We start from the raw sequence: 18,282 nt of genomic DNA, 5'->3' as shown, positions 1-18,282 counted from the left end.
GGTCCCAGGAACTAAATATTTTGAAATGGGGGTCCGTAGCTAAATAGGCCTACTTATCATTTTGGGGGTCCTTCACATGAAGAAGTTTGAGGACCACTGACATAGAAGCATAGTTTTTTCGGAAAAAACCTTAGAAGAATTTGAAATATTCAAAGACTTTTTGTTGAAAAATCTACAAGCTCGCAGCACTCTGTGTCACGCTGTGAGCTTGTATATCTGCTATTTTTTAATAGTTAAAGCACAACATGTGAGTGAATCTGTACCCAGGGACCAGAATTTGGTGTGACACCCCTGCTCTAGCTAATACACAGCCAAAGGTAATGGATGCTACAGTATAGCTAATACACAGCCAAAGGTAATGGATGCTACTGTATAGCTAATACGCAGCCAAAGGTAATAGAGGCTGGGCTTTCTATGTCTTAGAGACTAAGGCATACGTCGTGGAACGTGGAGGCAATTAAGTCTCTCTCTCCACAAACATTCCGGGATTACAACAGAAAATGTTTTCTAGTTACTAGTAAGAGGTCACGCCAATTCTTGGCCATCTGGTCAGTGATGTATATCGGACCAGTTACCCATATGGAGATCCATGTACTGTATAGTACATCCCTTTCATGCCCATACATGGAGATCCCTGTCTGAACCAGCCGCACAGATATGGGCTGTCTTCCTCCATATATGGGCATTCACATATGAATTCCTGTTAGATATGGGCTTAATATTGATGACATCAGGGAACTCCATAAATGGGAATAAAAGGGATTCTGTTAGAGTGGCCCCCATCATGACATAACAACATACAATATATGTTATGCCCATACATGGAGCTCCCTATCCGAACCAGCCACACAGATATGGGCCATGATATCAGGGATCTTCATATATGGGCATAAAAGGGATTCTGGGGAATACCCATATTTGGACTTTTACATAGGTGATGTCACCTGTGATATCACCTGTGATATAGGTATGTGTATCATGGTAGACTGCGACCTTTGGTCGCAATAATTTACCTTTAATCATCTGTTCTCTCGCTTTCTATTTGCATGGTACCAGCTCAATTCAGCATCGACTCTACTTGCTTCTACCAGCTAGGTTTTTGGTATCACTCCTAAACCCTAGACAAGGGGTGTCGCACCAAATTCTGGGCCCTGGGTACAAGGATTCACTGCGGGCCCCCCATCAATGTTCTTCATAGGGGGAGGGGGTTTAACCCATTTAGACTGGGAACACATTATTACGCGTTATTTTGTGCTTTAACTATTGAAAAATAGCAGATATACAAGCTTGTAGATCTGCTATTTTTGAAAAATCGATCTGTTATTTTTGAAAAATCGTGAACATTCGTGCAAGTCTTTGAATATTTCAAATCCTTCTAAGGTTTTTGGAAAAAGCCCATGTTTCTATGTCAGGGGTGCTCAAACCTTTTCATGTGAAGGACCCCCAAAATGATATGTATTTGGCCACGGACCCCCATCTCAAAATATCTAGTTCCTGGGACCCCCCAGAAACACAATTTGAGTGCAAGTGTTGGCTTAAAAAATACATATATTCAAACATTTTCACAACTTAAAAAAAAAAAATAGCAGATCTACAAGATCACAGCGCGGCACCGAGTACCGCACTGTGAGCTTGTATATCTGCTATGTTTCAATAGCTCAAAGTATAAAATAGTTAAGGCCCCTCCAGCTTTGGCCCTAGTAACTCAGTCCCACTCCCCCCACTTGTGACGCCCCTGCCCAAGACAAACAATAGAAAACCAAGACAGACCCTTTAACTTGCCGTATCTGTGTGATGATGTACAATAGTTGCTTTCCTCAGAAGTAGGTCGTTGAGTCTATTCATTCCAGTGGGAGAAGTGAACGTGAACACAGCTTCTGAACGATTATTTAGCCCTCCTGGTCACTGAACTAAGTAACGGGCCCATTCTCCTCACAAGCCACTAAATCTACCCAACATTGTGACACTGAAATCTTCAGAGAGACAAATCAGGAGAAAATCAACCGCGTTATCGACCTTTCTCTGTCCCAGCTACGCAGTCTCGCAATATTTGGCAACAGTACAGTGATCATAGGACGTTCTGATGTCAGGCGGTGGCCATTTAGGAGACCGTTTTGTATACCATTTTGCTCCTTCTGGGATAGCCCTAACTTATTAAATTAACAGAGGTGGAAAAAGGCCTTGCATGTACTTGAATACAAGTATGAGAGTATTTGCATCAAAATGTATTTAAAGTACCAAAAGTAAAAGTACAAAATGTTTGAAAATAGAAGATCTACAAGCTCACAGCGCGTCGCGACGTGACACGCTGTGAGCTTGTAGATCGGCTATTTTCAAATAGCCTATGTATAAAATAGGACTAAAGTGGTTTATGTATGTTGTATAATATTATAATGTATATCTGCAAAGTAACTAGTAACTAAAGTTGTCAAATAAATGTAGTGGAGTAAAAGTACAATATTTGGATGGATCTGAGATGTAGTGGAGTAGAAGTAAAAGTTTTGGAAATTGGAAATGCGCAAGTAAAGTACAAATACCTCAAAATTGTACTTAAGTACAGTACTTAAGTAGATGTACTTAGTTGCTTTACACCACTGTAAATTAAGGGTTAGGGTTAGGGTTAGTTTCCTTCACATGGTAAATGGACTGAATTTATATATTGCTTTTCTCTCCAAAGCGCTTTACAATGTATTTCACATTCACTCATTCACTCTGACGGAGGAGGGAACCATACAAGGCACCAACCTGCTCATCGGGAACAGTTAGGGGTTCAGTGTCTTGCTCAAGGACACTTCGACACAGGAGCCTTGAATCGAAGCTGGAATCGTTGTATTCCAAGGCTGTGTTACCTCCTGCGCCACTTTTACCCCATAACATTGCAATATGTTAGCGATATGTTGTTAGCTTGTAGATCTTTGAATCTTGCAACACCGCGGCACACTACGGAGTGTACTTTAATAGGTCCAACGTAGAGTTGTGTTGTTATGGTTGATGGTGACGTTGTTATCGGCTAGGGGTGAAACAATAGTAACGGAATTGAAAAATCGATTTTAATTTGCAATGATCTTCTATATTGTTTGCAAAAGCAAAATATCGTACCGTTTTGGCTTTGTATCGTATCGTTTTAAAATGCAGTAATCGTATCGAATTGTTTTGTAATGCAAATAATTGATTGTATGGAAACTAAGTAGCCTATTTGTGCCTTGTATTTGGCAATTTTAAGAAGGAAAATTAAAAAGATGGGTCTAATTACTTTTCCATTCCATAACTACTCTTGTTCTATCGATAAATGTGTGTAATCTCTGTGTTCATGTCAAGGTGGGTTTGTCCATGTGTTGAAATATAATGTCCATGTATTTGCTAGATAATCACAGCGTTTACTTCCATAGTAATACATTTTTTACAAGTTTTACACAGATTTCATTTCATGGCTAAACAGTTACTATATCGATTTTAAATCATTGAATCGAATCGTATCGTATCGCCATGAATGAAGCAATATCGTCCATGTATCGTATCGCTAACCATGTATCGTGATGCGTATCGTATCGCTGTTAAAATGTATCGTTAACACCCCTATTATCGGCGTATTAAAAAATGAACTTTATTGGACAATGGAGCGTTTGTACACCATGCACTTGATTAAATGTCATGACAGGCCAGGAATTTAATGGAGGTCATGAAGACCTTCATGGCTGCCCTTTCCACTTGGAAACAAAGCCTTCGGGCCTTGTCTGTGCTTTCATCCATTTGAATTCATTTCCAATAACGCGCTCGATCAATCATTCAGTTCTGAAGAAGACTGTTTTGGTCTTAAAAAACGAATAAAACAAATAAAGCTTTGACTGGTAGCCCTTTAAGCCACAATGTGCAGAATTTATTTTTGCTTTGCCACGGCTGCCTCATGATGGTTTGTCCCTCAACTTGGCCTTCTGCCCTTAATCCATTTAGGCCTGAACACGTTATGACGCAATATTTTATGCTTTAACTATTGAAAAATAGCAGATATACAAGCTCACAGCGCGGCACCGAGTGCCGCGCTGCGAGCTTGTAGATCTGCTATTTTTGAAAAATCGTGAAAATTAGAATTTTGACCCGATTCTATAAGTGTCTTTTGAATCCTTCTAAGATTTTTGGAAAAAAACCTATGTTTCTATGCCAGCCATTGTCAAAGAAAAGTTCCTTTTCACTTAACTGGAGCTCAGTTAGTCTGTTCTTGAGAGACTACTATGTCAGTGGTGCTCAAACCTTTTCATGTGAAGGACCCCCAAAATGATATTTATTTGGCCACGGACCCCCATTTCAAAATATCTAGTTCCAGGGACCACCCAGAAGCAAAATTTGAGTTGCAAACGTTGGCTTTGAAAATACATATATTCAAAGATTTGCACACATTTTCACGACTTTTTCAAAAATAGCAGATATACAAGCTCGCAGCGCGGCACCGAGTGCCGCGCTGCGAGCTTGTATATTCTAAATCCTAATGGTTTTCTGAAAGACGTATGTTTCTTTATCTGTGAAAAGAAATTCTTCTTTATGTCAAGGACCCCTAGAATTATATGTATTTGACCACCCTATCTCAAAATATATTGTTCCAGGCAGGGACCCCCCAGAAGCAAAGATTTGAGTCCGCTTTAAAAGAATATATCGTCACTGTCATGGCCAAAACCTCTTAACTCCATGTTTGAGGTTTTAGATTGTTTTGGCATAAATCAGGGCTATTGAACACCCTTTACATCTGAGTGTTGGTTAAAATAATATTGAACCAATGAAAAGTACTAAAAAGTGCTTGGGACAAAACCTCCTAACTCCACACTTTCTGCCAAACCAGCTAACTCCACCCGATTGGCCCTCTCTTTTTTTTTCATAAATACGTGCTATTGAACACCCTTTACGTCTGTGTGTGTTGGTTAAAATAATATTGAACCAATGAAAATGTACATTTTTGGAGTTAGGAGGTTTCGGCCCGACAGCAGAGATATATTCAAAGATTTGCACGAATTTTCATGTTTTTTTCTTCTTCTATGTAGCAGATCTACAAGCTCATAGCGCAGCACCAATTAAGCTTGTAGATCTGCTGTTTTTGAATAGCCAAATACAAAATAATGCTGGTGATGTGACACAGACAGGGACATATGCTGGGCCCGTGATTCAGCCCGGGAAAAAGAGTTGGAGAGGCCCTCTATAGCGCTGCTGCTACTCAAAGATTTGCCCTTTCAGATCATGACAAGTGACAAGCCAGTGGGACAATTACTGTACATGAGTTATATTTCGTCGTTGTCGGGTGGAAACCTTGTATGTCCAAACCCGTTTGTTCTGTATTTATCATTTTTAAAATGATTTAAACTAGTGAAAACAGCCGATCTACAAGCACACAACGCCTCGCACCGCGAGGCGTTGTGTGCTTGTAGATCTGCTGTTTTCACCACTTTTGTGCAACAGCCTTGTGATGAAGTAGTAGTAGAAAAAATGTATACATTTGAAACTTGGAAATACAAGGTTTCTGCCCGACAATGACAATTTACTTTGTTGGCCGCCTGGCCCCCAAAATGGAACGAAGGCCGACATTTTATTTTGAATTAATTCCTAATGGTCCAGGCCGGGAATGAACCGGCCATTCGGGAGTTGTCCCGCTTTTCCCAATTGCCAGCACGTCCCTGGACACACAAGCGGGTTTGAAAGAAAAGATCTGCCCTGAGGTCACAGTGGCCTTCCTGGCCTGCTTACAGTGCAGTACAGCGACCCAGTTGAGTTCACTGTTTTCTCCTCTGTCTCTCTCCTGTCCATATGGTTTTTATCCCATTCAGAACGGGTATACATTATTGCGTATCATTATTTTATGCTTTAACTATTGAAAAATAGCAGACATACAAGCTCACAGCGCGGCACCGAGTGCCGCGCTGTGAGCTTGTAGATCTGCTATTTTTGAAAAATCGTGAAAATTTGGATTTTGACCCGATTCTATAAGTGTCTTTTGAATCCTTCTAAGGTTTTTTGAAAAACCTATGTTTCCATGTCAGCAATCTGGCTAGCCATCGTCAAAGAAAAGGTCCTTTTCACTTAACTGGAGCTCAGTTAGTCTGTTCTTGAGAGACTACTATGGCAGTGGTTCTCATACCTTTTCATGTGAAGGACCCCCAAAATGATATGTATTTTGCCTAGTTCCAGGGACCCCCCAGAAGCAAAATCTGAGTTACAAACGTTCGCTTTGAAAATACATTAATATTCAAAGATTTGCACACATTTTCACGACTTTTTCAAAAATAGCAGATCTACAAGCTCGCAGCGCGGCACTCGGTGCCGCGCTGTGAGCTTGTATATCTGCTATTTTTCACTGGTTAAAGCAATCAATAATTCTAACCCTAAATGGGTTATACACCAGTGTCTCTTGTCCTTACTCCAACCCTGACTCCCAGGGGCGTCACACGGTGGGGGGGGGGGGGGGGGGGGGAGTGGGACTGAGTTACTAGGGCCCAAGGTGGAGGGGCCTTAATTATTTAATATCTTAACTATTAAAAAATAGCTGATATACAAGCTCACAAGCTGCAAGCTTGTAGATCTGCTATTTTTGCAAGTGTGAAAAGTCGAGAAAATGTGTGCAAATCTTTGAAAAGGCCTATATCTATTTTTAAGCGAACATTTGTGACTCAAATTCTGCTTCTGGGGGGGTTCCTGGAACTAAATATTTGGGGGTCCGTGGCCAAATACATATAATTTTGGGGGGTCCTTGACATGAAAAAGACTGAGCACCACTGATGTAGAAACATAGCTTTTTAAAAAAAACAACCTTAGAAGGATTTGATATATTCAGACTTATCACAATTTTTCAAAAATATCAGATGCGGCGCTGCGAGATGTATATCTGCTATTTTTCAATGGTTAATGCACAAAATAATGCGTTCCCAGTCTAACCCCCTCCCCCTATGAAGAACACTCATGGGGGCCCCGCAATGAATCCTTGTACCCCTGCTGACTCCCCATGGCCATCTCCAAATGAGTCCCGTGACTGGTGCGTCCAGGGCTGAGCATCTATCAACATTTGACAGGGGGGAGTTTCTACAGATATTGTTAATAATGTAAATACCAGTACAGCAGTGGCGTCAGTTCAGAAAAGGCTAAGGTATGGCAACATGACTGGTGTAAGAGTCTTAAGACACCAGTCATGCTGCCATACCTTAGCAACAGGCATGATAAATGTATTTTAAGAAGTACATTCTAATTTTCCTCTCCTGTTTCTAGGCTTTCTTGGGCTGGATATGGCAGCCTGGAACGGTTGTTCAAGTGCAGCTAAACTTAACTTGTTAGTAAACATGCCACAATTTAGAATAATGCATTGCACCTGTGCAGCTGACCTGCGGAACCTGGGAATATACCATTTTGTCAAGATGGGGAGAATAAAAGTGTGGAGAATAAATTATAATACCTTAAATTTTGCATTTGTAGTTATTTTAATGTAATTCTACAACATAATAACCAGCACAGATAGACAAAGAGACATTTATGGATTTATATTTAAAAGTAACTTTTATTTTCCCCCCTGTACCCAGGGTATGGCAGCTGCATACCCCTGCCATACCCAATTGACGCCCCTGCAGTAGGCCTACATTATTTTGTGAAACAAACAGCCTTTTTGAAATTGTCGTTTCTTGTTATACTGTGTAACTGAAAAATAATTTATGTCACATTTAATTAAATGCATTATCTCTATGGATTTAGAATCATTATTATGCAGCATTTGGCTTTTGTGCTCTCCACAAATGTACAACACCAATTCACCAAAAGTCAAGTGGCCTTGTAATGAAATTACAGATCTGGTCATGATCTTAAACCACAACGTCATTTCAGCGAGCTGCTAGAGCCGATGAGAGTCTCAACTAGAAATGCACTCATCATCTTTTCACCCTGTGTTTGTTTGTTTGTTTCTTCTCTGTCTCTTCCTGTCTCTGTCCACCTACGCTACAGTAGCAAATTCATCATGTTATTTAATGGCTGGATGACGTTTAACCCTGCAAGACCCCGAATTAATTTCTACTTGCCAAAAAAAAAAAGTTTAAAAAAAAAATCAGATGGTGTTGTAGGAGTCCTAATCAGAGGAAAATGTAATCATAAATCATGCTCTAATTAGCATTTTGGAGATATTTTTCACAATAATAACATATGTACATGTTCTGGACATTCTAATGATCACCAAAAAATATATATTACAGGCATTTTACTTATGTTTTTGTGAGGAATAGCTTCAGTGAAAAAGTGGGATGTTGTTCGTCAAGACTCTGTTGTGGTGTGAATGTCAGCCTCTGTGGGGGGTATTTATAAGCAAATATCGTGGCCGATGGCATTGTAATACTAAACAACAACAAAAAACGGCTCCGCCCAGAACTCATGTGTGATTCCAAATCAGGCCTCACTGACCTGAGTGTGTGTGTGTGTGTGTGTGTGTGTGTGTGTGTGTGTGTGTGTGTGTGTGTGTGTGTGTGTGTGTGTGTGTGTGTGTGTGTGTGTGTGTGTGTGTGTGTGTGTGTTCCAGGAGTTTGTGATGATCGTGGTGTTCGGGGTGGAGTACTTCGCCAGGGTGTGGGCAGCTGGCTGCTGCTGTCGCTACAGAGGATGGCAGGGACGACTGCGCTTTGCCAGGAAGCCCTTCTGTGTCATAGGTGTGTGTGTGTGTGTGTGTGTGTGTGTGTGTGTGTGTGTGTGTGTGTGTGCGTGCGTGCGTGCGTGCGTGCGTGCGTGCGTGCGTGCGTGCGTGCGTGCGTGCGTGCAGGTGTTGTTTGTGTGTGCATGGATGATGATTTCAAACAGTGATTCTCAAACATTTTCACTTTAAGGAGGCCAGTTTGACATGCAATAGCTTAGGTGAGGGACCCCCAATTCACCCTTTGTCAAGTCCCGCCCGTTTTCCCGCCCCTCTTCACACCCATTGGTTGCTGTGTCTTGGTGAGACTCCACACTCCATCCACTACCATTGTAATTCAGTTGCTTAGTATTGTTATTCTGTGTGTTCAAATTCTGATTTCAAACTTGGTTTCAGTAAAATGAAGCCGCTCAGTGGCAGTATAGTGACTCAACAAAAAATTATGTTTTAGCAAATTCAACATAAAAAGGCGGAACCAGGGCGGGACGAGGCAGATAGAGCCTGCTGGTTGGTCAGTCAGGGACCAACCAGAAGGCTGACAAAGGGTGAATTGATATGCCTGTCTCTGTCTCTGTCTCTGTCTCTGTCTCTGTCTCTGTCTCTGTCTCTTACCGTAGCACTCGCCTACCCTCAATGACCATACATGAAAGCTAGATAGCATTTTTAGGTTTTATTTATTTTTCTTTTTTCTTTTTACAGATTAGGTGCTTGGTCTACCTACTTTTTTCCCCCCCCCTTTTTTCTAGATGAATATTTGTATGCATTTGATGTATTGATGTTGATGTTGATGACTTTGCTCATTGTTCTGATGTATTACCTTGCTTATTGTAAGTCGCTCTGGATTTAGAGCGTCTGCTAAATGCCTAAATTGTAAATTCTCTCTCTCTCTCTCTCCCTCCCTCTCTCTCTCTCTCTCTCTCTCTCTCTCTCTCTCCCCCCCCCCCCCCCCCCCCCCCCCCCCTCCCCTCAGACTTCATCGTGTTCGTGGCGTCGCTGGCGGTCATCGCGGCGGGCACGCAGGGCAACATCTTCGCTACCTCAGCCCTGCGCAGCATGCGCTTCCTGCAGATCCTGCGCATGGTGCGCATGGACCGCCGCGGGGGCACCTGGAAGCTGCTGGGCTCTGTGGTCTACGCTCACAGCAAGGTGGGTCCCTGCTGTGCTCTGTGGCGTGGAAACCCTTCCTTCTTTGAATCATTATTTTGTCATGATCCATGCAAACACAGTATTAGTTGCAGCTTGCTGGCCTGCTGCGCTCAGAGTATGAGCGCAGTATGAGCGACGAGGGAAGAGGGGGGATGGTAGCCTGATTTCAGACTCATAGTATGAGCGCAGTATGAGCGACGAGGGAAGAGGGGGGACGGTAGCCTGATTTCAGACTCAGCTGACACTTGAGTCTGACATCGTGCCCCGTCTGAACGATTTCCCGGGGAGGAACTTTTGTGCGAGCGTGCACGCGCGCGCGGCCGCGCACGAGTGATCATGACGCACGGTGATCGCAACCCACGTGATCACGACGCAAGGTGATCGTGACGCACGGTGATCCGCGACGCAAGGTGATCGCGACGCAGGATGATCGCGACGCATGGTCGCGCCGTGTGTGTGTGTGTGTCTGTCTGTGCCAGTGACTGCTTCTATACATAACTGCGACCAGAAACATGTAATCAACATTAACAGCTTGGTGAAATCAGCACGCGTGTGTGTGTGTGTGTGTGTGTGTGTGTGTGTGTGTGCCTGCCTGCCTGGTGTGTGAACTTCCTGAAATGTAATCGTTTCAACTGCTGCGCGGATTGGATATTGGATACATGGGACATTGTCTTGAGCTTGCCGAAAATAAAGCACACGAAGAAGAACCATCACAAGCCTATGATCACAAGCCCCTCCTACAGCACACCCTGCTATAACATCAAATATAACATGAATTGGGCCATATTTTCACAAAACGCATATCATGATGATTGAAACGAGGCTTTAAACTAGAAAATCAAATATAAAAGTTTGGGGGTAATGAATGGAATCCTATGGAGAACATGTTGCTTCTGGTGCCAGAACAGTGCAACTAGTGGCCAATCATGGGAACTTTCAGTTCCGTGTGTGCTTCATTTTAAATCGGGCCAACTACACCCCTGGTTATACGTTGTGGGCTTGGAGATCTGCTGTTTCCTGAATGTTGGACTATTGTGACGTATCCAGAAAAAGGACGCTACAGGGGTTTGTGTGGTTAATAACACTGCAGTAATAACAGCCACGGCGTCTCTAGCTAAACCAGTGGTTCTCAACCTGTAGGTCGGGACCCCCAGAGGGGTCCCCAAATTATTTATGGGGGTCCCCAGATGTTTAGCTAAATGTTAACATTGTTTTCTCACTCAACAGTAAACAGACCAACATATAGATATACAGGGTATCTGCACATTTCTAAAGTGTCAATTTAAAGGGGAAGACCACCCATTTTCAATATTGAACTATGTCATTAATATACCTTAGAGGAGTTGTTTGGAAATAGAAAAAAAGTCCCCCCCCCCCCCCCCCCCTTCTGTGTTGCCTAGAACCGGAGGATTGATTTTGGGGTTTGTATTGTAAAGTACAATGTGTGATGTCATCAAGTTGTACTTTACAATACAAACCCCAAAATCAATCCTCCAGTTCTAGGCAACACAGAAGGGGGGGAACCTTTTTTCTATTTCCACACAACTCCTCTAAGGTATATTAATGACATATTTCAATATTGATATTGATCTGGTCTTCCCCTTTAAGGACTTTAAAGACTTTATTTCCCCTGGTCAAACATTGGTCAAATTGTCAAATATTAGAGGCATGAAGTGTGAAAATAGCAGCTCTACATGTGAGCATGTAGATCGCCTATTTTCACAACGGAATAGATCGAGTCAAACTAAATGTGATGCCAACTACTAGCATTCCAAGTGCTTGTCAGGGTGAGGAGGTACCCAGTTAAAATAGGATTATTTTGGGGGTCGCGCCTGAAAAGGTTGAGAACCACCGAGCTAAACCACCAGGACCCGTGTCGTGTACAGGTTTACACCTTACTGCTTCTGAGACACACGGCCAGAAACTCGCTGAGTCAAACATGAATGCACATAACTGGGTCACACACACACACACACACACACACACACACACACACACACACACACACACACACACACACACACACACACACACACACACACACACACACACACACACACACACACACGTGCGTTACATTGCTGCGCTTGTGTAATGTCGTTTTGGGGAATGAACCCTTACGGCTCTGTAGCTCAGAGTTAAAGGAACACAGAGGATTCGGCAGTGTAGTTTCTCAGAAAGTTGTCAGTGCGTGTTTAATTCTGAGAGTGTACGAATGGACTCACGTGGTCCATTTGGTTCCATTTGTACACTCTCTGAGTTACAGACCTGCAATCCACAGGGTCCCAGTTTTGTACCCGAACGCGTTCACCGAACGATCGTTCATGAACGCGTTCATATTTTGGGGCGAACGTGAACCAAACGTTCTTTGTTTCCGCTCGATGAACGCTACTGTCGAACGTGTTCATTCTGACGTCCGTGAACGGCGCGCGTCTTTCCTTTCACATGCTCCAGACCAAAACGTCCGCTGACGCTGGAACGCGAGGGTTTCTAGTAGGGAATTAACCAAAAAATCAACAAACCTACTGAATCGACTTGATTACATAAGTCAACTCTCGTCAATGAAAGTTGAAAGTTGAAGAAAAAAAATAGGAAAAAGAGACATTTTAGACTGCATGCCTAGGTGCCTGTTTTATGTAATCAATTCCCCAAAATGTGTCATTTTGGGGACCGCTCAGCTCAGAGCATGTTTTCAGTTCATTGTACCTCTTCTTTGTTGGCTGGTGACTGGTGAGACGTGTGGTACGCTAGCTCCTAGTGAGACATTTAACTTCACCCGGCAGCCACAACGGACGGCATTGCATGCTGAGAACAGCTGACCGGAGGTTACAAGCTTCACTGCCTCACTCATACTGTACACACTGCGTCGCAGATGTGTCCGTTATGAGAGCTTGGAGGTCTGCTATTCTCTGCACGCAACACCGTCGCGGGGAGGGATAATAAATACATTTTGGCTTAACTTGTTAACTGCCAAGGGCCACAAGAGGCCGCCAAAGTGCCAGACATTCCCCCATAGGCCACCGCTGTAACATACGGGTACCCACACAGCGGTGGATCTTCATTTCACGTTGAACAGTGGAATGAACATGACCCGGATGAAGAGAGTTAACAGATGGCTATAGGCTTTTCTTTTTTTTTAAGCCCGATTTGAGGCTATTTAGCCGCAAAAAACAACTTTTTCGCTTCCATAGGAACACAGTTCAGAGAAAATGAGCTCTAAAGATGTGAGAATGTATTGGATTAGGCGGTGCGATGCGGCGGCGTTACCCGATTATGGGCCGGTGGAAAGAGATCGCGGTCGGCGGCCTGGATGAAAATTTAGACGGAGGCTTCGCTGAGGCCTCCGATTTATTCATTCATTTTATTAAAGAAACCGGAATTGTTCGGTTTCGGCACCCCGGATACGTCGCGCATAGATTGATCTTTCGGTTTTAGCACTAAAAGAGTTAATCATGGCCATGGGCTGCAGCTGCTGTGATCATAGATGCGTTGCAGCGCGACACGCTGTGAGCTTGTAGATCGTCTATTTTCAAATATCCTGGCTATAGGGCTAAAGGTAGGCCTACTATGTTTTATAATATCATTTATATTGAATGTCAGTTGTCAAGACACAGATCTTTAATACAAGTTGCTCAAGTCGAACAGCAGCAGTGTGTCAGTGACCCCCGACCCCCCGTCAATATGATGACGTCAAAAAATGACGGATCGATTCAACTTCGACATTACTGTAAGTCGAGTCCACTTGAAAAAAACAACAACACTTGAGTCGTTAATGCCCTAGTTTCTAGTGGCGTGCAAGAAGACAGTAGTGATGGATGGACCAATCAGCTGCTGTGTTTCCCTGTTGTAAGCAAGGCCACCGCCAAGTGGAACTGGAGGCCAAATGTGATGATGATGATGATGATGATGATGATGGGTATTTAGACCCTAATAATGATGATAACGCATTATGATGAGAAAGACAGCGCCTCTGGGGCGGCCGATGCCTGATCTCTCTCTCTCTCTCTCTCTCTCTCTCTCTCTCTCTGTCTCTCTCTGTCTCTCTGTCTCTCTCTCTCTCTCTCTCTCTCTCTCTCTCTCTCTCTCTCTGTTTGTGTCTCATACCTATCTGTCAGTTTTATTCAAAGCTGCTTCATTGGCATGAAATACCGCTTACATGTTGCCAAAACAAAGTCAGCAACTCCATAATACAAATCCCGTATCTGCTATATCAATATAAATAGGATCTGGCGCTTTCTGCAAAGGTCGTGCTGAGTGCTGTACGGTAAGTGCTACGGGGCTAAGGATGGAGCCTGAAGAGGGGTAGTCTTCAGATTATGGCGGAAGACTGGGAGTGAGTCTGCAGTTCAGGCACGTGCACACATAGACATCAAAGGGGGCTTGAGCCCCTGCCCTTTAATCCATCCGTAAAAACAAGGAGAAGGGGGGAGACGTGAACATTTTGGCTGGTTGAAGACCAATCGTGCTGCGGCATTCTGGAAACATTTGAAGAGCCGGGAGGCATATGATGATAGTCTTTCGAAAAGAACATGTACACGCCTGCATATGATGCTAGTGGCTATAGTGTTTCTTTTTTATTATAAGTCTTATTCATGTAAGGGTGGGCGATATGGAAACATACAATATCACAATATTTTCAGTAGCGCTTTCACGATACACGATTTTATCACAATTCTTTTTCACATTGATTTTGATGGTTATTTTTCAAGTTACTTGACAAAAACCAGACTCTCTGGGTTCCTTTTGGGAGGTCTAAATTGAACCAAATGGACTCTTACAGGTCCATTTGGTTTCATTTGTATACTGTCAGAGTTAAGTGGAGACCTTGACATTTTAAAGTTTGAGAACTACTGATTTAGACCAAAATGCAGGTTTAAATTGAATTCTGCAATTCTGCAAGGCTCCCTCATATGTATCACGATATAAACGATACCTCTGAAAAGGCATATCGTGGAGACATTGTATTGTCTCCACGATAATTATCACAATATCGCCCACCCCTAGTACGTGCACGAATAAAATTATTCCACCCACTTCATTACACCTATTGTCTCTGTCGGAAACTCTTACTTTTGAGGATTGAAATTGTAAAACGGCAAAAGTAAAAGATCTACAAGCTCGAAACGCGCCACTTCGCGCTGCGATTTGAGCTTGTGGAGCTGCTGCTTTTGAGGTTTTTGTGCGGCGCTGTAGTCTGATCAATTAGGAATGTTAATTTATGAGAAAACGCAAGTTTAACAAAAGTTAAAATATGGAGACAAGAGGTTTCTGCCCGACAGTGAAGCTGTTAAACCTGTGACAGTGAGTGTCTGTCTGTCTGTCTGTCTGTCTGTCTGTCTGTGTCTGTGTGTCCAGGCACGTGCACACATAGACATCAAAGGGGGCTTGAGCCCCTGCCCTTTTATCAGTTAAAAGTGCCAGACCATCACTCCAGACCATGAATGCAGTTTTTACTGTGGTGAAAGAAATGCAAACGCCTCCTTTCCATGCCATACCTGAAGGCAGCATTCAAGAGAATTGCCTTGTCCAAACTCTCCTGAACTTGAATGCAGCATCTTATGTTGAAAGAATTGCCCTCTCTGTGTAGAAATTCATACCGTTACGCCACATCTCCATTCTCCAGTATTGACTTGATTATGCTTAGTTCAGTGTGGTATCAAGCACTGAAAATAGCCGACCTCCGAGCTCACAACACGTCGAGCGCTGTGAGCTTGGAGGTCTGCTATTTTCGATATTTTCACCAAAAGGCCCTTTTAGAAATGTTAGCCCCTGCCTCTCTAACATTCTCTGCACGTCCCTGGTGTGTCTGTCTGTGTGTCTGTGTGTCTGTCCATCAGGAGCTGATCACAGCCTGTCTGTGATCAATGTCTGTGATAAACTGTCTGCACAAAAGTAGTGAAAACAGCAGATCTACAAGCACACAACGCCTCGCACCGCGAGGCGTAGTGTGCTTGTAGATTGGCTGTTTTCACTAGTTTAAATCATTTTTTAAATGATAAATACAAAACAAACGGTTTTGTACATACAAGGTTTCCACCCGACAACAACGAAATATAGGCCTAATTCATGTAATTGGCCCACTGGCTTGTCACTTGTCATGATCTGAAATGGCAAATCTTTGAGTAGCAGCAGCGCTAGAGAGAGATCTCTCTCTATAGCGCGCAATGAGGGCCTCTCCAACTCTTTTTCCCGGGCTGAATCAGGGGCCCAGCACGTCCCTGCACCAAAAGGCCCTTTTAGAGATTTTTGCCCCTGCCTCTCTAACATTCTCTGCACGTCCCTGGTGTGTGTGTGTGTGTGTGTGTGTGTGTGTGTGTGTGTGTGTCCATCAGGAGCTGATCACAGCCTGGTACATAGGCTTCCTGGTACTGATCTTCGCCTCCTTCCTGGTCTACCTGGCCGAGAAGGACGTCAACTCAGAGTTCCACACCTATGCAGACTCCCTCTGGTGGGGGACGGTGAGTACTGCGCGCACGGCACGGCACGGCACGCAAACAAAGTTCCAGCGGTAGCGCTGACGGAGTGAGGACGAGGTGAAGCGCGTGTTCTCTGAGGTCCACAAAGCGCTGCGTTCGTTGTTAAAACGGATCCCCAGGGGACCGGAGAGGTATTTTTGGAGAGGTGGAAGATAATTAAATAAAAGAACGGTGCACCATATGGACGGAGGTGGACCGCACCGCTGCAGTCCACCTTTCGCTAGTGTTTTCGCTCTTTTTTTCCCCTCCATACTCCTGTGTACTATTTTATTGTTGTTGCGACCGAAGGTCGCATATACTCTGAAGAACCGTGTCGCTTGAGTGTCCTTCCGTAACCTCTGTGATGTCAGTGTGATGTCAGCGAGTTGTGACATCACTTCCTGTACAGGGCGGCTACACAAAATGTGGATAACACTATATATGGAGATAGTCCAGTCCATCATGTCATATGGGACTACCGTCATAGAAAGTAGCCATTGTTAGTCGCATTCCACCCTCAGGTGTCTTACTAGTTGCGACCGAAGGTCGACGTATACCATGAGAAATGTCGTAGCGTGGTCCTTCCGTAACGGAAGTGATGTCACTTTACATCACCTCATCAAAGATCAAACCATCTATATCCATACTGTCACTGTGACATCACTTCCTGTTCCACTTTCTGATGTCATCAATCCCAGGCCCTAACTGGCCCAAAAGCCTGCTTTACTCTGATTTACACCCTACCTTCCGTTAATATTAAGTCCATGTATATGGATATTATATATTAAATAAAGGACCCCTTATGCCCATATATCAAACCCAGCCCCTAACACTAATTAACATACATTTTATACCCATATATGGAGATTCCTATATTATCAATATTAAGGAAATTATTAAGGATATTATGTTATCAATATTAAGGACATATCTGGGAATGCCCATATTTAGTAATGCCCATATATGGGCATGTTTTGACATAACATTGTTGACTATCATGCAGGGGTCTTCATATATGGTTAACTAGTCCCATATACATCACTGGCCAGGTGGCCAAGAATTGGCACGACCTAGGTCGCATGGCACCCTGAGGTGTCTTACTAGTATCTGTTATTTACTGTTATCAACCTATACAAACGTGTTTACAAATGTTTTTGGAACTTAATGGTTGAGTGTGCCGTCAAGTAGCTTTTCATTTCAACTACATTTTCTTTATTTTATATACCGGTATATGTGTTTTTTATTGAATAATTAATTAGTCCGAAATGTAAACAGCACTATGTGCTGTACCCCCACAGCTAGAAGGTCCTGGTTTCAATTCCTGCCGGGGGACAATGCAGGCGCTGGGAACGTGTTCTCTCCCCCGCGTCATCAGTGCCCACACCCTAGGTGGAGTTGGCGAAAGCGCCTTTCTCTGTGGAGTTTCAGTTTGCATGTTATCCCCTTGTACCTTATAGGGTAGGCACCCTCACAAAAAACATGCAGTGATCCTGGTCTCTATACTGCCTCCCTCTGGCCAGCTGGGATGCCTGATGGAGGGGAAAGGAACTGGTTGGAATAACGTGTTCCTTCCACGCGCTATGTCCAACCGGGGAAATCCCCCCTGTCAGGTGATAAGAAGCGGCCTGCACACTCCTCATGTACTGAAGGCTTATGTTAAGCCTAGAACAAAGCCATCCAGGATGGCAGTGAATCATGACGATAAAACCTGTGATCCTATGTGAAAACATATTTTAATATTACATTATTTGATTTACTGCATGTAATAAATAACCTTTGTTTAGCGATTGTCAAAATGTTCTTTTCATAGAAATAAAGGTTTTATGGTCATGATTCACTGCAATCCTGGATGGCTTGGTTCTAGGCTTAACATAATTGTTATAAATATTTTCGTGAAAGTCTATGAGGAGATTTTTTAGTGGGACCAGTAAACCACGCCCACTGCGATGCTCTATACTGCCACTGAGCAGCGAGATTTTACTGAAACCAAGTTTGAAATTAGAATTGAACACACAGAATAACAATACCAAGCAACTGAATTAAAAT

At 43.3% G+C, this 18,282-nt stretch overlaps 1 protein-coding gene across 1 annotated transcript in view; it reads left to right on the top strand.

Moving 5' to 3' along the window:
• Positions 1-18,282, top strand: part of kcnq4 (potassium voltage-gated channel subfamily Q member 4) — a gene marked incomplete at both ends in the record, with an annotated part of 107,480 nt that overhangs the window by 20,454 nt on the left and 68,744 nt on the right. Inside the window, 3 exons of the mRNA XM_080734664.1 lie at positions 8,528-8,654; positions 9,606-9,781; positions 16,114-16,239. Of these exons, the coding sequence (XP_080590790.1) occupies positions 8,528-8,654; positions 9,606-9,781; positions 16,114-16,239 (429 nt within the window). The remainder of the gene's footprint in view (positions 1-8,527; positions 8,655-9,605; positions 9,782-16,113; positions 16,240-18,282) is intronic.

Source organism: Nannobrachium achirus (assembly GCF_963921795.1).
Source record: "Nannobrachium achirus genome assembly, chromosome: 10".
NCBI classification, from domain to species: domain Eukaryota; kingdom Metazoa; phylum Chordata; class Actinopteri; order Myctophiformes; family Myctophidae; genus Nannobrachium; species Nannobrachium achirus.
The sequence above is the reverse complement of the archived record's forward strand: the minus strand, read 5'-3'. Positions and strand labels throughout refer to the sequence as shown.